The sequence below is a fragment of the Mixophyes fleayi genome, chromosome 12 (assembly GCF_038048845.1).
Source record: "Mixophyes fleayi isolate aMixFle1 chromosome 12, aMixFle1.hap1, whole genome shotgun sequence".
NCBI classification, from domain to species: Eukaryota; Metazoa; Chordata; class Amphibia; order Anura; family Limnodynastidae; genus Mixophyes; species Mixophyes fleayi.
The window spans coordinates 84,804,451-84,819,982 of record NC_134413.1 but is presented as its reverse complement, the minus strand read 5'-3'; the positions used below and the strand labels follow the sequence as shown (position 1 = coordinate 84,819,982).

General features: G+C 42.6%; 1 protein-coding gene across 1 annotated transcript; it reads right to left on the bottom strand.

Annotated features, from left to right (window-relative positions):
• Window positions 1-4,894: 4,894 nt before the first annotated feature.
• IGSF8 (immunoglobulin superfamily member 8) lies at window positions 4,895-14,255 on the bottom strand. The gene is made up of 6 exons (XM_075193166.1): window positions 14,152-14,255; window positions 12,213-12,587; window positions 9,681-10,145; window positions 8,806-9,222; window positions 8,079-8,486; window positions 4,895-6,541 (listed from the first exon to the last, which is right to left on the bottom strand). Exons 1-6 carry the CDS (start codon window positions 14,201-14,203, stop codon window positions 6,420-6,422), a joined length of 1,839 nt encoding a protein of 612 aa, XP_075049267.1. The 5' UTR covers window positions 14,204-14,255; the 3' UTR covers window positions 4,895-6,419.
• Window positions 14,256-15,532: the final 1,277 nt, after the last annotated feature.

The window sequence follows — 15,532 nt, the reverse complement described above, 5'->3', positions numbered from 1 at the left end:
CTCGTGTTTTTTCTTGTGTATCTCAGGTGTGATATACGCGTTTCACTTTCTGGGTAATGGAATGAATGGAGAACATTAGAGACAAAATAGGTATACAGACCAAGTGAACTTTTTATCACAAATTAAAATAAGTTGCATTTACTATGTCAGGAGTTAATTGAACAATTAGTATATCAATGTGGTATAAGCGACGCTGATCACATTAACCACAATCTGCTCCTTATGCATTTCATGGTAGCCCCCTTCAACAAGCAATGTGGCACACAAAAGACATTATACAATGTTTCTTATTCATACCAATACCTCTGACCGTGGTAACAGTGCAACGAGTTACTGCTAAAATGTATGTAAAAAAAAATAAATCATGTAAAACTATACAAAAATTAATTATATATAATATTCATACACTATAATGGGCTCAAGTGTATAGAATAATACATTAACAAAAGTTATGCAAAACAAGTACAGTAGTTTTCCCTCTATGTTTAATATCGTAATTATACATGATGTTGAATGCATGCAATCCATTTACTACTAAAATATGTATAAGATAAATAAAATATTGATAATAGAGAGAAAAAACATAACTAGATCAATGGGAATCAGAATCATTGTGTTCCAAAAATTCCAAAAATCATTATTAAAAGAAAATTAAAAAATATAATTCTGCTAATCTATCTCACCTCTGTCACCCTGTGAAAAAATTTCTATGCATAACCCTAATAAATAGGATCCACACTGTGGCACTATTGATATTGGTGCTTTTACTATTGCCTTATCTGAATGGCAAAAGTGGACACAAGAAAGGTTTGTACCCTGTACTTAAAATCCAACTTTCAGAGGATAAAAGGAAATAGATGACCAAAGGTTGAGTGATAGGAGTATGACCACTCCTTGATGAAGTAATAAAACATGAGGGTGATGCTATAGATAGCATCAAACACACCTAAGGTGCAAAGGACCCCCAGAGACAGAGAAGACCATTCCTGGAAAGATGCAGGAAGGAGGTGAGCTTGGGAACACTAATAAAGGAATAAGCTGGGAAATGGTAAACATGGACATGTCGAATGAAACAAATTCTCCAAGGGCAGAAACCTCAAAGGGTCTAGGACAGTGGTTCCCAAACTTTTTCAGTTTGCGGCACCCTTAGATTCTCCATCATTTTTTCAAGGCACCCCTCCAAAATAATTACCGAGCAGTCCCGTTTTATAAGTAGTTGGGTCAAAATAACGTAATAAGTATTTAGGTGAAGATAGAAATACTTAGAATGTTGTTTGTTAAAATAATACACATAAATCAATTATATTTCTGTCAAAGAATAATTTACAGCTAATACTAAGAGGAATAAGATCAAACAAAATAAAACAAAAACATGTACAAAAATCATCACACTGTGCCCCTTCACGATCACACTGTGCCCCTTCATCCTCACACTCTGCCCTCCTTCATCCACTGTGACCCCTTCATCGACACACTTTGCCTCTCTTCATCCTCAATCTGCCCCCTCCTTCATTTTTTTGCCCCTCCATTGCTGTTTCCTATCACCATTTCCCCTACCCTTTCTTTACTCACCATACTTGGCCTTCTTTCTTCTATTTCTTCTTTCTTCTATTTCTTCTGTCGTCTTACCAATCTGACGGTACCTGGGACCCAGCATCCTCCTCTCTCCCACTGTTTCTCACTGAATATTGTCGGACGTGATGACGTCACGCCCAACATTCAGTGAGAAGCGAGGAGGGAGGAGGATGCTGGGTTCCAGGTACCGTCGGATTGGTAAGTTTTTGGTTTTTTTTCTTTTCTTCCTGGCCACGGCACCCCTGTGACAGAGTGCGGCGAACTCTTTGGGAACCCCTGGCCTAGAAGAAATCCCAATGCAGAGGCCGAGTCTTACAGGGATACAACTTGCACCTGAGCTGACATTACAAACACTAGTGGAAAAACTAGTACAGTTAATACGGCAATAAGTAGCTGGATTTCAGCTCGCGGTTAAGAGAGCTGCAAGCTGAAATCCAGCAAGAAAATTAGCATATTAACAGTTTTTACGCGCACCATTACTGTAGTAACGGTAATAGTGCGACGAGCGCAAGATTTTTGGCGTTTCCTCCGACAATTGAATATGTCCCTGAATGTGTTTATAAACTAACAGCTGCAAATCCAAGGACTGAAGCTATGTAGGATGGCAAACGTCACTCATAACCTGCGGACCTGGCACTTGGTGTAAGGGACATTGATGCTGTCATTGGGCAACTGGAACCTGGTGGAGAAGTAAATAAAAATCAGGAGCATTTGAAGCAAATAATTCACAAAGTACAGACAGAAAATGCAGCCAGAGTCCAGATCTTCATGTGGATCCGAGTCTGAAGACCTCCCCCAGATGGTGCACAGCTGCTGCATAAGAGACCAGCGGAGACGCAGAACTAGCAATATCCCCATTGACGTCAGCTTGTAATTGATGGTTCTCGACTCTTATTTTATATAATGCTATAGATTTTTTGGTGCCATAGTTATTGTTGTTCACTTTATTCTCAAGTTTGATGGCTGCTATATTAGTCATATTTTATATTGCAGCGTTTGCTGGTCATATATGTCTCACTGAGAGAGTAAGATCCAAATAATAGATTATTGTTCCCTCTCATTTATGAGGTTATTAATAAATGGAATAAATTCACAGGAGATAGAGGTTCCACCTGCCCCTCAAGCTTATTGCCGATGTTTGATGGTGACCTACATATTGATTTCTAATATTAGCCATTTAAGTGTTCTATACACACATTCCTCATGGGGAAAAGATTGATGAAGTACGAACCTACCTATTCCAGAATGAGGGGATCTCAGACAGGCAACAGGACCTTCTCCTCGATTCGATTTTGTTAATTTTTACGTATTTTCTTTTTGACAGTATGTGTGCAGGCACAAGAGACATCCATGGGTTCTAGGTTTGCCCAAAGCTTTATATGGAATAATTTGAGAATGAGTATATTTGCGGTGTCCCTATGGGATATACCTAGTTCATTATGGCTGGTATATTGATGATTTGTTTATTATTTGGGATGGGGGTTGTGATTTAGCACTACGGTTTGTATCACATCTCACTACAACAATTATAATTCACCCATCACTTTGATCCAAATTCAGTTAACTTTTTGGACATCACCATCTCAGCCAAGGGGGAAAACCTTTTTTCATCTCCTCCAACTATAACAAAGCGGTTGACTCTAGCAATTATGTGCATTATAGAAGTGGGTATCATAGACCATGAATTAATAAGATCCTTAAAGGCCAGTTAGGCAGAATGAGGTGCATTTGTACTCTAAGCACTGACTGTAGATTGCAGGCAAAGATTATGCTGATTACTGATCCTTTTGAGAATTGCCAGGAGAAACTGCCTACGTATAGTAGCCGCATTGACTCCCATTTACAAGAGTCTTAGGTGGGTATTTTGGGAGTGGCGAGGTCGTACTATGCTGACCTATTTCCAAAAAGTTTTGGCTAAAAATAAGATGGTCCAATTCTTAAAGGCAACTCCTAAACCCAATACTAATAATCTCAAAGTGTCCATTTCTGCAGCTGACTTAACAGAGGTGGAGGGTTGACAACCTGCGGAAAAACGCTCCAAGCCTAGAGGGTATAACAACCGAGCGCTCAAACTAATTTAAAGACCTCCTAGCTCCAGTTCTGATGATGTCTACAAAAGTTGGTTGGAAAAACCACTGATACTACAGTCCAGGCATATGTCATTGTTGGCTTTCATGTACAAAAGGTAAAGTGACATCAATTGGAGGCCGAGAAATGTTCATAGATTTTGGCAAAAATTCTATTTTCTAGACTAGGGTGTTTGTCCTCAGGCTGTCATTTTAATGTCGTAAAAAGTGGAACATCTCTGGAGCACTTATCTTGATGGGAAGCGGTTGAAAGTAGACCTTGAGTATATTGGGCATCTGTGTCCTCTATGGTATTTATACCACTCCGATTGCTCTGACTGAAGTCGCAGATATGGATGATGTGGCTAATTGTACCTGAGCCTCTTATTCCCAGAAAGTCTCTCTGCAAAGTTTACATAGATTCCTCATAGATTGGTCATAGACTCGTCACTGCATGGGAAGATCTTTGTCGGAGGTCATTTAAAATTCTTAAGTGCGTCAGAGAGGTATTATCCTCCAGGTCTCACAACTCTGGGGTGGAAACCACTTTGCTTAGTGCAATGGACGATCGTTTCTGGTGGATTTTTTTATTATTTCATTTGTTTTGTATTTAGGCGATTATGGTGGCCAATTGTATTTCACTTTGTTTTTACCAATAAAAATTCCTGCTATTACTCCTCCTATTACTCCAAATAACCCTTCTCTATAACCCAATGTGAAACTTCTCCTATTACGTCTTCCTATTACTCCAAATAACCTTACCCTATAACCCAATGTGTAACTCTACCTATTACGCCTTCCTACAACTCCTATTACTCCATATAACACCATAGATCCACCTCCCTATAAATCCTCTTCCTATTACTCCTCCTATTACGCCTTCCTATAACAGCATGGATCCCCCTCCCTATAAATCCTATTAGGCCATATAACTTCTCCTATTACTACAATTAACCCTTCCCTATAACCCTCCATGTAACTCTTCCTATTACACCTTCCTATAACCCTCCATGTAACTCCTCCTATTACGCCTTCCTATAACCCTCCATGTAACTCCTCCTATTACGCCTTCCTATAACCCTCCATGTAACTCCTCCTATTACGCCTTCCTATAACCCTCCATGCAACTCCTCCTATTACGCCTTCCTATAACCCTCCATGCAACTCCTCCTATTACTCCACATAACCTCTCCTAGTGACTACTGCATACAGACCCCCCTCACAGTATACAGTAACACACACCGACACATGAATATTAGGTGGTTGGTCCCATATAGATTTATAGACAAATCACAGTAGATATATTCATTTATCTCACAATAACACCCAAAACACGAATATTAATCTCTGCCCTCCCCCTCCTGATCAGCTGATTACTATGCCAACTCTATGCAAAGCAGAGGGACGGGGACTCTCCTCACCATCAGCTATTTAAGTGCTTTTCTCTATCCAGCTTTGCGGATTTGTTGGGGGGGGGAGACGACACCCACTGGGAGTCCTGATTTTCCCATCAGAAAAGGGCATGTCTCACCACTTAGGGCTGGGGGCTCACCACCTAGGGGCGGGGGCTCACCACCTAGGGGCGGGATCTGAGGATCACATCAGGGATGCTGGGTTCACTGGGTAATGTAGTATATCTATAGGTCTTAAAGCTACATCTTACATGGCGAATAAAACAATTTTCTGGTCAGTTTCCCTATACGGACCATTCAGCACCAGTCACAAGAGAAATAGTGAGTAAAGGTCACTTGGCACCAACTAAGGACAAGGTAAGTTGCCACCGTACACCATACAGATAACGAATATGTAACTTACTGACACGGGGCCTCCTTCTGGGTTTGGAGCAAACACAGCTATTTTGCACCTTGGTAAAACCATCCTGCTGCAGGGGGGGGGGGGGGGCGGGGGGCACAATGTGAGGACATAGATGGAGGGGGAGAGTCCTAGCTGAACTCTAAGGGGTATATTTATTAAAGTGCAGGCTTGAAAAAGTGGAGATGTTGCCTATAGCAACCAATCAGATTCTAGTTATTTATTTAGTACATTCTGCAAAATGACAGCTAGAATCTGATTGGTTGCTATAGGCAACATCTCCAGTAAATCTCCAGTAGTAAATATACCCCTAAGCGTGATAATAATGCTGTATTTGTGCTACACGCAGGAGCAGCCAGTATTATGTCTGCATACAGATATGCTTTACATTTGCAGCCTCATACCACAACATGGTTTGTGCAGGTTTGCCCCTAACTCTAGACAATGTACATTATATACATAATAAATTTAATGCAACATAATAAATTTAATGCAACCAATTACAATAAAATAGTGTAACCTCAAGTACTCGGCCTTGTTCCCTTATGTGCAACTACCAAGAGGCCTGTTGTGCTTCTAGCTACAGAAGTAACCCTCGCACGCAGCCCACATTCTCCAGATAGAAAAAATAAACCTCTCCCACCATCTCTTCCTTCATTGTCCACACAGAAACATCCAACATAAAACATGGTCTATGTACAAGTGCTGCGCAGTACCTGACCACGGCAATCCATGGAGTGTAATTATCAAATGTGTACAGGAATCTGAAATCTTCTTAGGAACAAATTCACATTAAAAGGTGCAAATAGCTTTGCAGTGGATCAGTGCGCAGATCGACATGTTATCATCCCGAAACGTTGGACAAACACATGAAATTCTTCTTAGATACTCTGAAATGTACAATGGAAATCGCTGTCTCTGCTTTCACGTCCTTGGGGTTTTAGTTGTGTTGTGTCTTGTTACTTTTCACTTTTTACGGCTCCGGAGATGTCGCAGATAGCAGCACGTGACTGTAGACAGGATAGTGATACCGACAAATAGTGCACTGGCGACACCGCCAATCATAGGGATCAGAAGTAGGTCCTTCACTGAAAAACAAAACAACAAGGAAGATGAGCGAAGTTAGGAAGAAAGTTGTACAGATGTAAAGTGGATCTGGAAGACAGAACAAGCGTATAACAGGGAGACCTGAGGATTATCTGACAGAGAATAGTGAGAAGACGATGGTCTCTCACACCATGAATGGTAATTATCTGACAGAATAGTGAGAAGATGATGGGCTCTCGCACCATGAATGCTGGATATCTAACAAGACGCTGGTCTCTCACACCATGAATGCTGGATATCTAACAAGACGCTGGTCTCTCACACCATGAATGCTGGATATCTAACAAGACGCTGGTCTCTCTCACACCATGAATGCTGGATATCTAACAAGACGCTGGTCTCTCTCACACCATGAATGCTGGATATCTAACAAGACGCTGGTCTCTCTCACACCATGAATGCTGGATATCTAACAAGACGCTGGTCTCTCTCACACCATGAATGCTGGATATCTAACAAGACGCTGGTCTCTCACACCATGAATGCTGGATATCTAACAAGACGCTGGTCTCTCACACCATGAATGCTGGATATCTAACAAGACGCTGGTCTCTCACACCATGAATGCTGGATATCTAACAAGACGCTGGTCTCTCTCACCATGAATGCTGGATATCTAACAAGACGCTGGTCTCTCACACCATGAATGCTGGATATCTAACAAGACGCTGGTCTCTCACACCATGAATGCTGGATATCTATAAAGACGCTGGTCTCTCACACCAAGAATGCTGGATATCTAACAAGACGCTGGTCTCTCACACCATGAATGCTGGATATCTAACAAGACGCTGGTCTCTCTCACCATGAATGCTGGATATCTAAGAAGACGCTGGTCTCTCACACCATGAATGGTGATTATCTGACAGAATAGTGAGAAGATGCTGGTCTCTCTCACCATGAATGCTGGATATCTAACAAGACGCTGGTCTCTCTCACCATGAATGCTGGATATCTAACAAGACGCTGGTCTCTCTCACCATGAATGCTGGATATCTAACAAGACGCTGGTCTCTCACACCATGAATGCTGGATATCTAACAAGACGCTGGTCTTTTACACCATGAATGCTGGATATCTAACAAGACGCTGGTCTCTCTCACCATGAATGCTGGATATCTAAGAAGACGCTGGTCTCTCGCACCATGAATGGTGATTATCTGACAGAATAGTGAGAAGATGCTGGTCTCTCTCACCATGAATGCTGGATATCTAACAAGACGCTGGTCTCACACCATGAATGGTGATTATCTGACAGAGAATAGTGAGAAGATGATGGTCTCTCACACCATGAATGCTGGATATCTAACAAGACGCTGGTCTCTCACACCATGAATGCTGGATATCTAACAAGACGCTGGTCTCTCACACCATGAATGCTGGATATCTAACAAGACGCTGGTTTCTCACACCATGAATGCTGGATATCTAACAAGACGCTGGTCTCTCACACCATGAATGGTGACAACTTGATACGATCATAGAGAGAACTTCCATAATTTCATAGCTGGTACTTACCCTGGGCATATGGATACATTCTGATAACATTGGACTTTGCAGAGGCGGCATTGTACCAGCTGTGATCTGGGTACTGGATCCAGGCAGTAACTGTACAGTGATACGCCCCATCGTCCTCTGTTTGTAAGTTGTACAAACGTAGCCGGTAGCAATGAGGTTCGACCTTGTCTGTGCCGAGATCTTCACCTGAAGAGCGTGTCCCCGGCTCGGATACACCTTGGCGATTCACAGAGGCCAGAAGTCTCCCTGTTCTCTCATTTGGTTTCTCCCCGGTCAGTTCCACCCACCAGCTAACCGCGGTGTGTATCGGCTGCAGCGCGTCCACGGTGATGTTGCAGAGTAGGACAGCGGTGTCCCCGCGATAGAGTGTGGAAGAATCCAGCGACGTGTAGACGTTCAGCACAATATCTGTAATACACAGATATAATTATACTTCTTACATTGGCAAAGGGGAAATTTGTATATATTAATTTATATTTAGTCACTATCTTAGACCTTTGGTGTGACCACTAGACGTTTTCTTTCCATGTGTTGTAAAGGGCTCCTCTCTGACCATTTCTATGCAATGAGCATCACCCAACATCTCTAGACTCTGATGGACTGATATACTAGTTATAGATGGTCTTCTAGAGTGACTTGTCCTTGTATCAGGACAGGTGATTAATGGAAAGGATGTATCCAATACCAGGTACACAAGACCAGGTATATGTATATTACGTGTCCTTACCTTGTGGTCTCATTAGTACATTCACATCCTGGGATGCTTTGCTGGACACCTGCTCCAGCCTCACTCCTGGGTATGATACATATGCTTTGACCTGGCATCTATAGGACCCCACATCACCAGGCTGAGCAGCGTATATTCTCAAACGGAAGGAGCTGGGTGAGATCTTCTCCAGAGATATGTGTCTCGTCCCCACATCACCTCCTGTGTAACGCTCGCCCAAAGATACAACTCCACCCGTGGACAATGATGCCACCAGCTGTCCAGGAGATCCTGGTCTGGTTGTCACCCACCATTCAACAGAAAGAAGGACATCTGGAGGAGGAGGCGCCATCATTGATGTGTTGCAGAAAAGCTCCACCGTGTCTCCAGATTGTACATGAACCTCATGAGGTCTAGAAGACACCTTCAGCTGGGACTCTAAAGAAAGGTACAATATAATGCATAAAGTAGTTGAGAGTCAGATCTCGGTAGGCTTCCTGGTCAGTCGTATGACTATTTCTATACTGATTCTATGTGTGCTGTGTGTATTGTACTGTACATGCACATTTCATTTAAGTTTCATATATAATCTAGATGTAGGCACAATGCTACAGGTTTTTCCCACCAGAAACTCCTTATACACTGACCATGGGTGAGGAACATAGGTAGAACCTGATCTCGCTAACTATCCTATGGCATGGAGCAGTGAAAGGGATGCTGGGGCATTGTTTCTTTATCCTAGTCTTATTGCCTCCCCCTCCCCCCATAAGGTCTTAGATTGTAAGCTGTAGTGTACATGGGGCTTCTCACCTTCGGCTTGTATGTCTTTGTACTGATATTTATGGTATGTGGAATATGTTGTCACTATATAGATGAGGCAGAATATTGTATCTCACCTATGGTCTGGATTGTGACTTCGGCCAAAACAGATCTTTTCTCCGTTATTCTCTGCCAGCTTCCGTCTGGATCCTGGATCCACTGTGCGGCCGTACAGTGGTAGGTGCCAGCGTCCTGCGGGCGGACACGGGAGATGACCATCTTATAGGTGGCATTGTCAGATTTCTCCACTCGTATCTCCCCGTTAGAGAAACGGTCGTTGTACGTCTTAGTGGTGGCCGGTTCCACACCGAAGTCCCGCTGTATGGAGATAATGGTCTGTAGAGTCTCTCGACCAACCGGCGTTCCGGGAGAGGTGACTCCAAACGACACAGAGAGGTGAGTATGTTGCAGTGAGTCAGTCAGCGCCGCGCAGGAGAGGTGCAGTTCTCGGCCTTCCATCAGGTTTAACTGCAGGGGGGCAGCAGCGTTGAGGCGACCCTTGGGGGCAGACTTGGAAAAAACCTGAAGAGTGTCCGGAACGACTGAAAAAACATTGAGAGATGATGGGCGACACTTGTTATACTGAGGTGAAGCAAATGGAGCAATTTCCAGGATCAAATTCAATGAAAATGATTTGCCAAAAGTTAGTTGTGGCAAATAGCTACAAAACACAAAGCATTCTAATGCATGCAGCTGTGTCTTTAACTGGGCAATGGAATATTTTATACAGAACACTGGATATTGGATGATAAACAAAGAGACCTGTGCTATATACTTAGCAATGGAGTAAATGTGACCGATCTCACACCTATCACTAGAACGTATCTGACCGATCTCACACCTATCACTAGAACATATCTGACCGATCTCACACCTATCACTAGAACATATCTGACCGATCTCACACCTATCACTAGAACATATCTGACCGATCTCACACCGATCACTAGAACATATCTGACCGATCTCACACCTATCACTAGAACGTATCTGACCATTCTCACACCTATCACTAGAACGTATCTGACCGATCTCACACCTATCACTAGAACGTATCTGACCATTCTCACACCTATCACTAGAACGTATCTGACCGATCTCACACCTATCACTAGAACGTATCTGACCGATCTCACAGCTATCACTAGAACGTATCTGACCATTCTCACACCTATCACTAGACAGTATCTGACCAATCTCACATCTATCACTAGAACATATCTGACCGATCTCACACCTATCACTAGAACGTATCTGACCGATCTCACACCTATCACTAGAACGTATCTGACCAGTCTCACACCTATCACTAGAACATATCTGACCGATCTCACACCTATCACTAGAACGTATCTGACTGATCTCACACCTATCACTAGAACGTATCTGACCGATCTCACACCTATCACTAGAACGTACCTGATACTACGTGACCAATTTCACACCTATCACTAGAACGTATCTGACCAGTCTCACACCTATCACTAGAACATATCTGACTGATCTCACACCTATCACTAGAACGTATCTGACTGATCTCACACCTATCACTAGAACGTATCTGACTGATCTCACACCTATCACTAGAACGTATCTGACCGATCTCACACATATCACTAGAACATATCTGACCGATCTCACACCTATCACTAGAACGTATCTGACCGATCTCACACCTATCACTAGAACGTATCTGACCGATCTCACACCTATCACTAGAACGTATCTGACCGATCTCACACCTATCACTAGAACGTATCTGACCAATCTCCCACCTATCACTAGAACATATCTGACCGATCTCACATCTATCACTAGAACATATCTGACCGATCTCACACCTATCACTAGAACATATCTGACCGATCTCACACCTATCACTAGAACGTATCTGACCGATCTCACACCTATCACTAGAACGTATCTGACCGATCTCACACCTATCACTAGAACATATCTGACCGATCTCACACCTCTCACTAGAACGTAACTGACCGATCTCACACCTATCACTAGAACGTAACTGACCGATCTCACACCTATCACTAGAACGTATCTGACCGATCTCACACCTATCACTAGAACATATCTGACCAATCTCACACCTATCACTAGAACGTATCTGACCAATCTCACACCTATCACTAGAACGTATCTGACCGATCTCACACCTATCACTAGAACGTATCTGACCAATCTCACACCTATCACTAGAACGTATCTGACCGGTCTCACCTATCACTAGAATGTATCTGACCGATCTCACACCTATCACTAGAACGTATCTGACCAATCTCACACCTATCACTATTGGTAACATATCCCTCTAGTTTTATAAAAGTGGAGTAAAATATGATTAGATGTAAAGCAGTATAAAACTAGCACAATATTTTCTAAAAATGAAATAAGTTAAAAAAAATATATAGGTTTCTTTATAATTAAAAAACTAATTTGATTTCGGTTTTCTCAAACTGTTAATTAATCCAGAAAACTGTGTTTTGATAGAATATGGAGTTAGATAAACATGAAGAACACTACACTCCGTTCCGTGGTTACTCCCTTCTACAGAGTATCCTCCTTTCTACAGAAACTTGTGCAAATATTGGTACCTTTTACTGTGATTTTGTCGCTGTACCTCCCGAGGTATTTTGCGTCTGTTGTAGGGGTGTAGCACTCGTATACACCGGCATCGTCGCTCCGTAGCCTCTTGATACGGAGTTCGACGCTGTCTCCGCTCAGACGTTGGATATACACATCTCCGCTGTTCACACGGGAAGCGAATACTGCGTACGCAAAAGACTGATCCTTGGTGCTGGCGATAGAGATGGAGATATCTGGGGCGGACGGCCTGTATATAAACCACTCAAAGTTCTGTGTAGTTGGTCCTTCGTAGCCGCTGACATTACAGGGAATAGAGATGGAAGTGCCTTCTACACGGTACAAGGGGCCAGCAGGAACCTGCACCTCTCGGCTAAAGCAGACTCCTGTAAGAAGAAGGGGGTACTCTCAGCCGAAGGAAGACAGCTTGTAATGTAACGAGCTCCGTAGAGATAAGCACAGAACTCACATCATTTACTTATCGTTACACAAACATATCTCACGCCCGGCCAATAACACAGGAGTAAAAGTCCATATACTCCAATGTACAGATCTTATCAGCAGCCTCTGCTCACTATACACGTACGACAGCTGTACGGGGTCATTCAACTAGAGAAGAGAAGCTTGTCAGATGTTAGCTGCACTATATGGTTTTATGTCTGTCATTTCCTGGTGTGTCCATTAGGGTCCGTCTGTCCTTCCATCTGTCTATCAGGGTCTGTCTGTCGATCGTCTTCAGTCTGTCTGTCTATCGATCCTCTTCTGTCTGTCCGTCTGTCCATAAGGGTCCGTCTGTCCTTCCATCTGTCTATCAGGGACTTTCTATCGATCCTCTTCTGTCTGTCTGTCTACCTATCACTGTCTATTAGGGTCTGTCTATCGATCCTCTTCTGTCTGTCTGTCTGTCTGTCTACCTATCACTGTCTATAAGGGTCTGTCTTTCCGTCTACCAATCCTCTTCTGTCTGTATGTCTACCTATCACTGTCTATTAGGGTCTGTCTATCGATCCTCTTCTGTCTGTCTGTCTGTCTGTCTACCTATCACTGTCTAGCAGGGTCGGTCTTTCCTTCCATCTGTTTATCAGGGTCTGTCTGTCCTTCCTTCCATCTGTCTATCTATGACGGTCTATCAATCCTCTTCTGTCCGTCTGTCTATTAGGGTCTGTCTGTCCATAATAAGGACACGGAGAACTGTATTGCAGTAACTGACAAAGCTTCTATCCTATCACTAATGTGTTACATTATTTCGGACATAGGATTCCTGGGGGTAAATGTATCAAGCTGAGAGTTTTCCAGCTGGTTAGAAAAGTGGAGATGTTGCCTATAGCAACCAATCAGAATCTAGCTGTCATTTTGTAGAATGTACTAAATAAATGATAGCTAGAATCCGATTGGTTTTTCAACCCTGCCGAAAAACTCTCAGTTTGATACATTTAACCCCTGATGTTTTATTGCAAGATAATTAGACCCATTGCCAAGTGGTTCAATAGCACATATCAGGGGCTGCACCTATCACATGTAGAGTTTGTTTCCTAACCACTGAGCCAGACAGGTATAAGTAAGGAGGCCTGTTATGTATAGGAAGTGGAAGAACGTGCAATATAGCATGTGTGGGTGGGGAAATGCACTGTGTGTGTGTGTTTATATATATATATATATATATATATATATATACACACATACATATATATATATATATATATACACATACTGCCTGCCATAATATATATATATATATATATATATATACACATACACACACACCCACATGCACACGCTGCATGTCCTGTGTATTCATATACATACACTATATACGCTGCCTGTCCTCTATATACACCATACATACACACTCCATGTCCTGTATATCTGTACTGGGCAGGTCCCTCCTCAGCCAGAGACATCTGAGCACACAGACAGACAGAGAGTGCATGCATCTCCCCCACACCTCACCTAATGCAGCAGCCAGCAGCAGAGACACCCGGTACACATTCCCAGTCTCCATTATCCTGAGTCCTGTAATCCAGGATAACGGGACTCCTCCCACCAGGGGGTGTGTTTCCTCCTCACCATCAGGGTGGGAGGGTGACCTCCAGTGTCATGCCTGGGGTGTGTTCTTCCCACCTCCTCCTACCCTGTACATCCTCCAGAGCTACTAACAGGTCATGTATTCAGGATTTCTGTCTGTAGAAACTGCTGGAGTAATTACTGACCCAGCCCAATAGATTATTATTATTATTATTATTATTAAATAAAGAAATGATGAAAACATGAGCTGTTGGACTAAGTATGGGCCCCTCAGCAGTACATGGTACATCATAATATCAGTATATAGATAGATCATATACTAAAATAAATACATACAGTCATCTTAGGAAGTACAAAGTCCAGCATGCTGAGAGATACAGTAACTCAGGTAATTTACTATACCTACATTTGTACTTGTATTTTGATTCACTTCTGCCTCTAATAAGAGTCTAGTTTTTATTAAGCAGTTGAATGAATTTGCTGATAGATTTGCTTTGTGATCAGCACATGATACATTGTAACGAGTCTGTGGTTGTAGATAAACAATCCTACTCAGTGAATGGATTCTATGTGGATATATTACAGGCAGCCTGTGGTTAAATACAAGATACAATGTAACGCGTTTTGTGGTTTCGTAATGGACTTGTTATATACGGATCTATTACTAAGTAACCAGCGGGTGGATGTGAGAGAACCCCTCTCCGCCATCGCTGTTCATGTCCTTTGTGGTAGGTTATTAGTTTACATGTGGTATCACTAAATAATACTGTGAGTAATGTATGGATGGGAAATACGTGTGACCCGATACATCCTCGCTGTACATTGGTATCTCCCTGTTCTAGCAGAGGCTATAGAATGTTATACATATATATATTATGTATATCCTCTGCTATGTCGGGTTTGGATACACCCAGAGCCATGTAATCCTGTATAAAACACAGTGACACATGTGTGTGTTAGATATATAGAGATGTCTGTGTAATGAGAAGCAGGAAATAAAACATTACTTATATTTGCTCCCATAGACCAGTGGGTTATGTACTGTAATACCCAGAAATGTGCAAAGGACCAGCCAATGCTCTTACGGGAATCACACTGAAAGTAATCTCCACCATAGTAGTTACACAGGAGGAGAGTACTGTACATACACAGCTACAGGAGGACACAATGCAACACTCCTGTGTGTTACCTACACCTCATACACCTGCTGTGTACACTCCTCATAGCTACTCCTTGTAACACGCTCCCTGTGCACACTCATTATACACTCTCCAGTTTATTACCTACACCTCATACACCTGCTGTG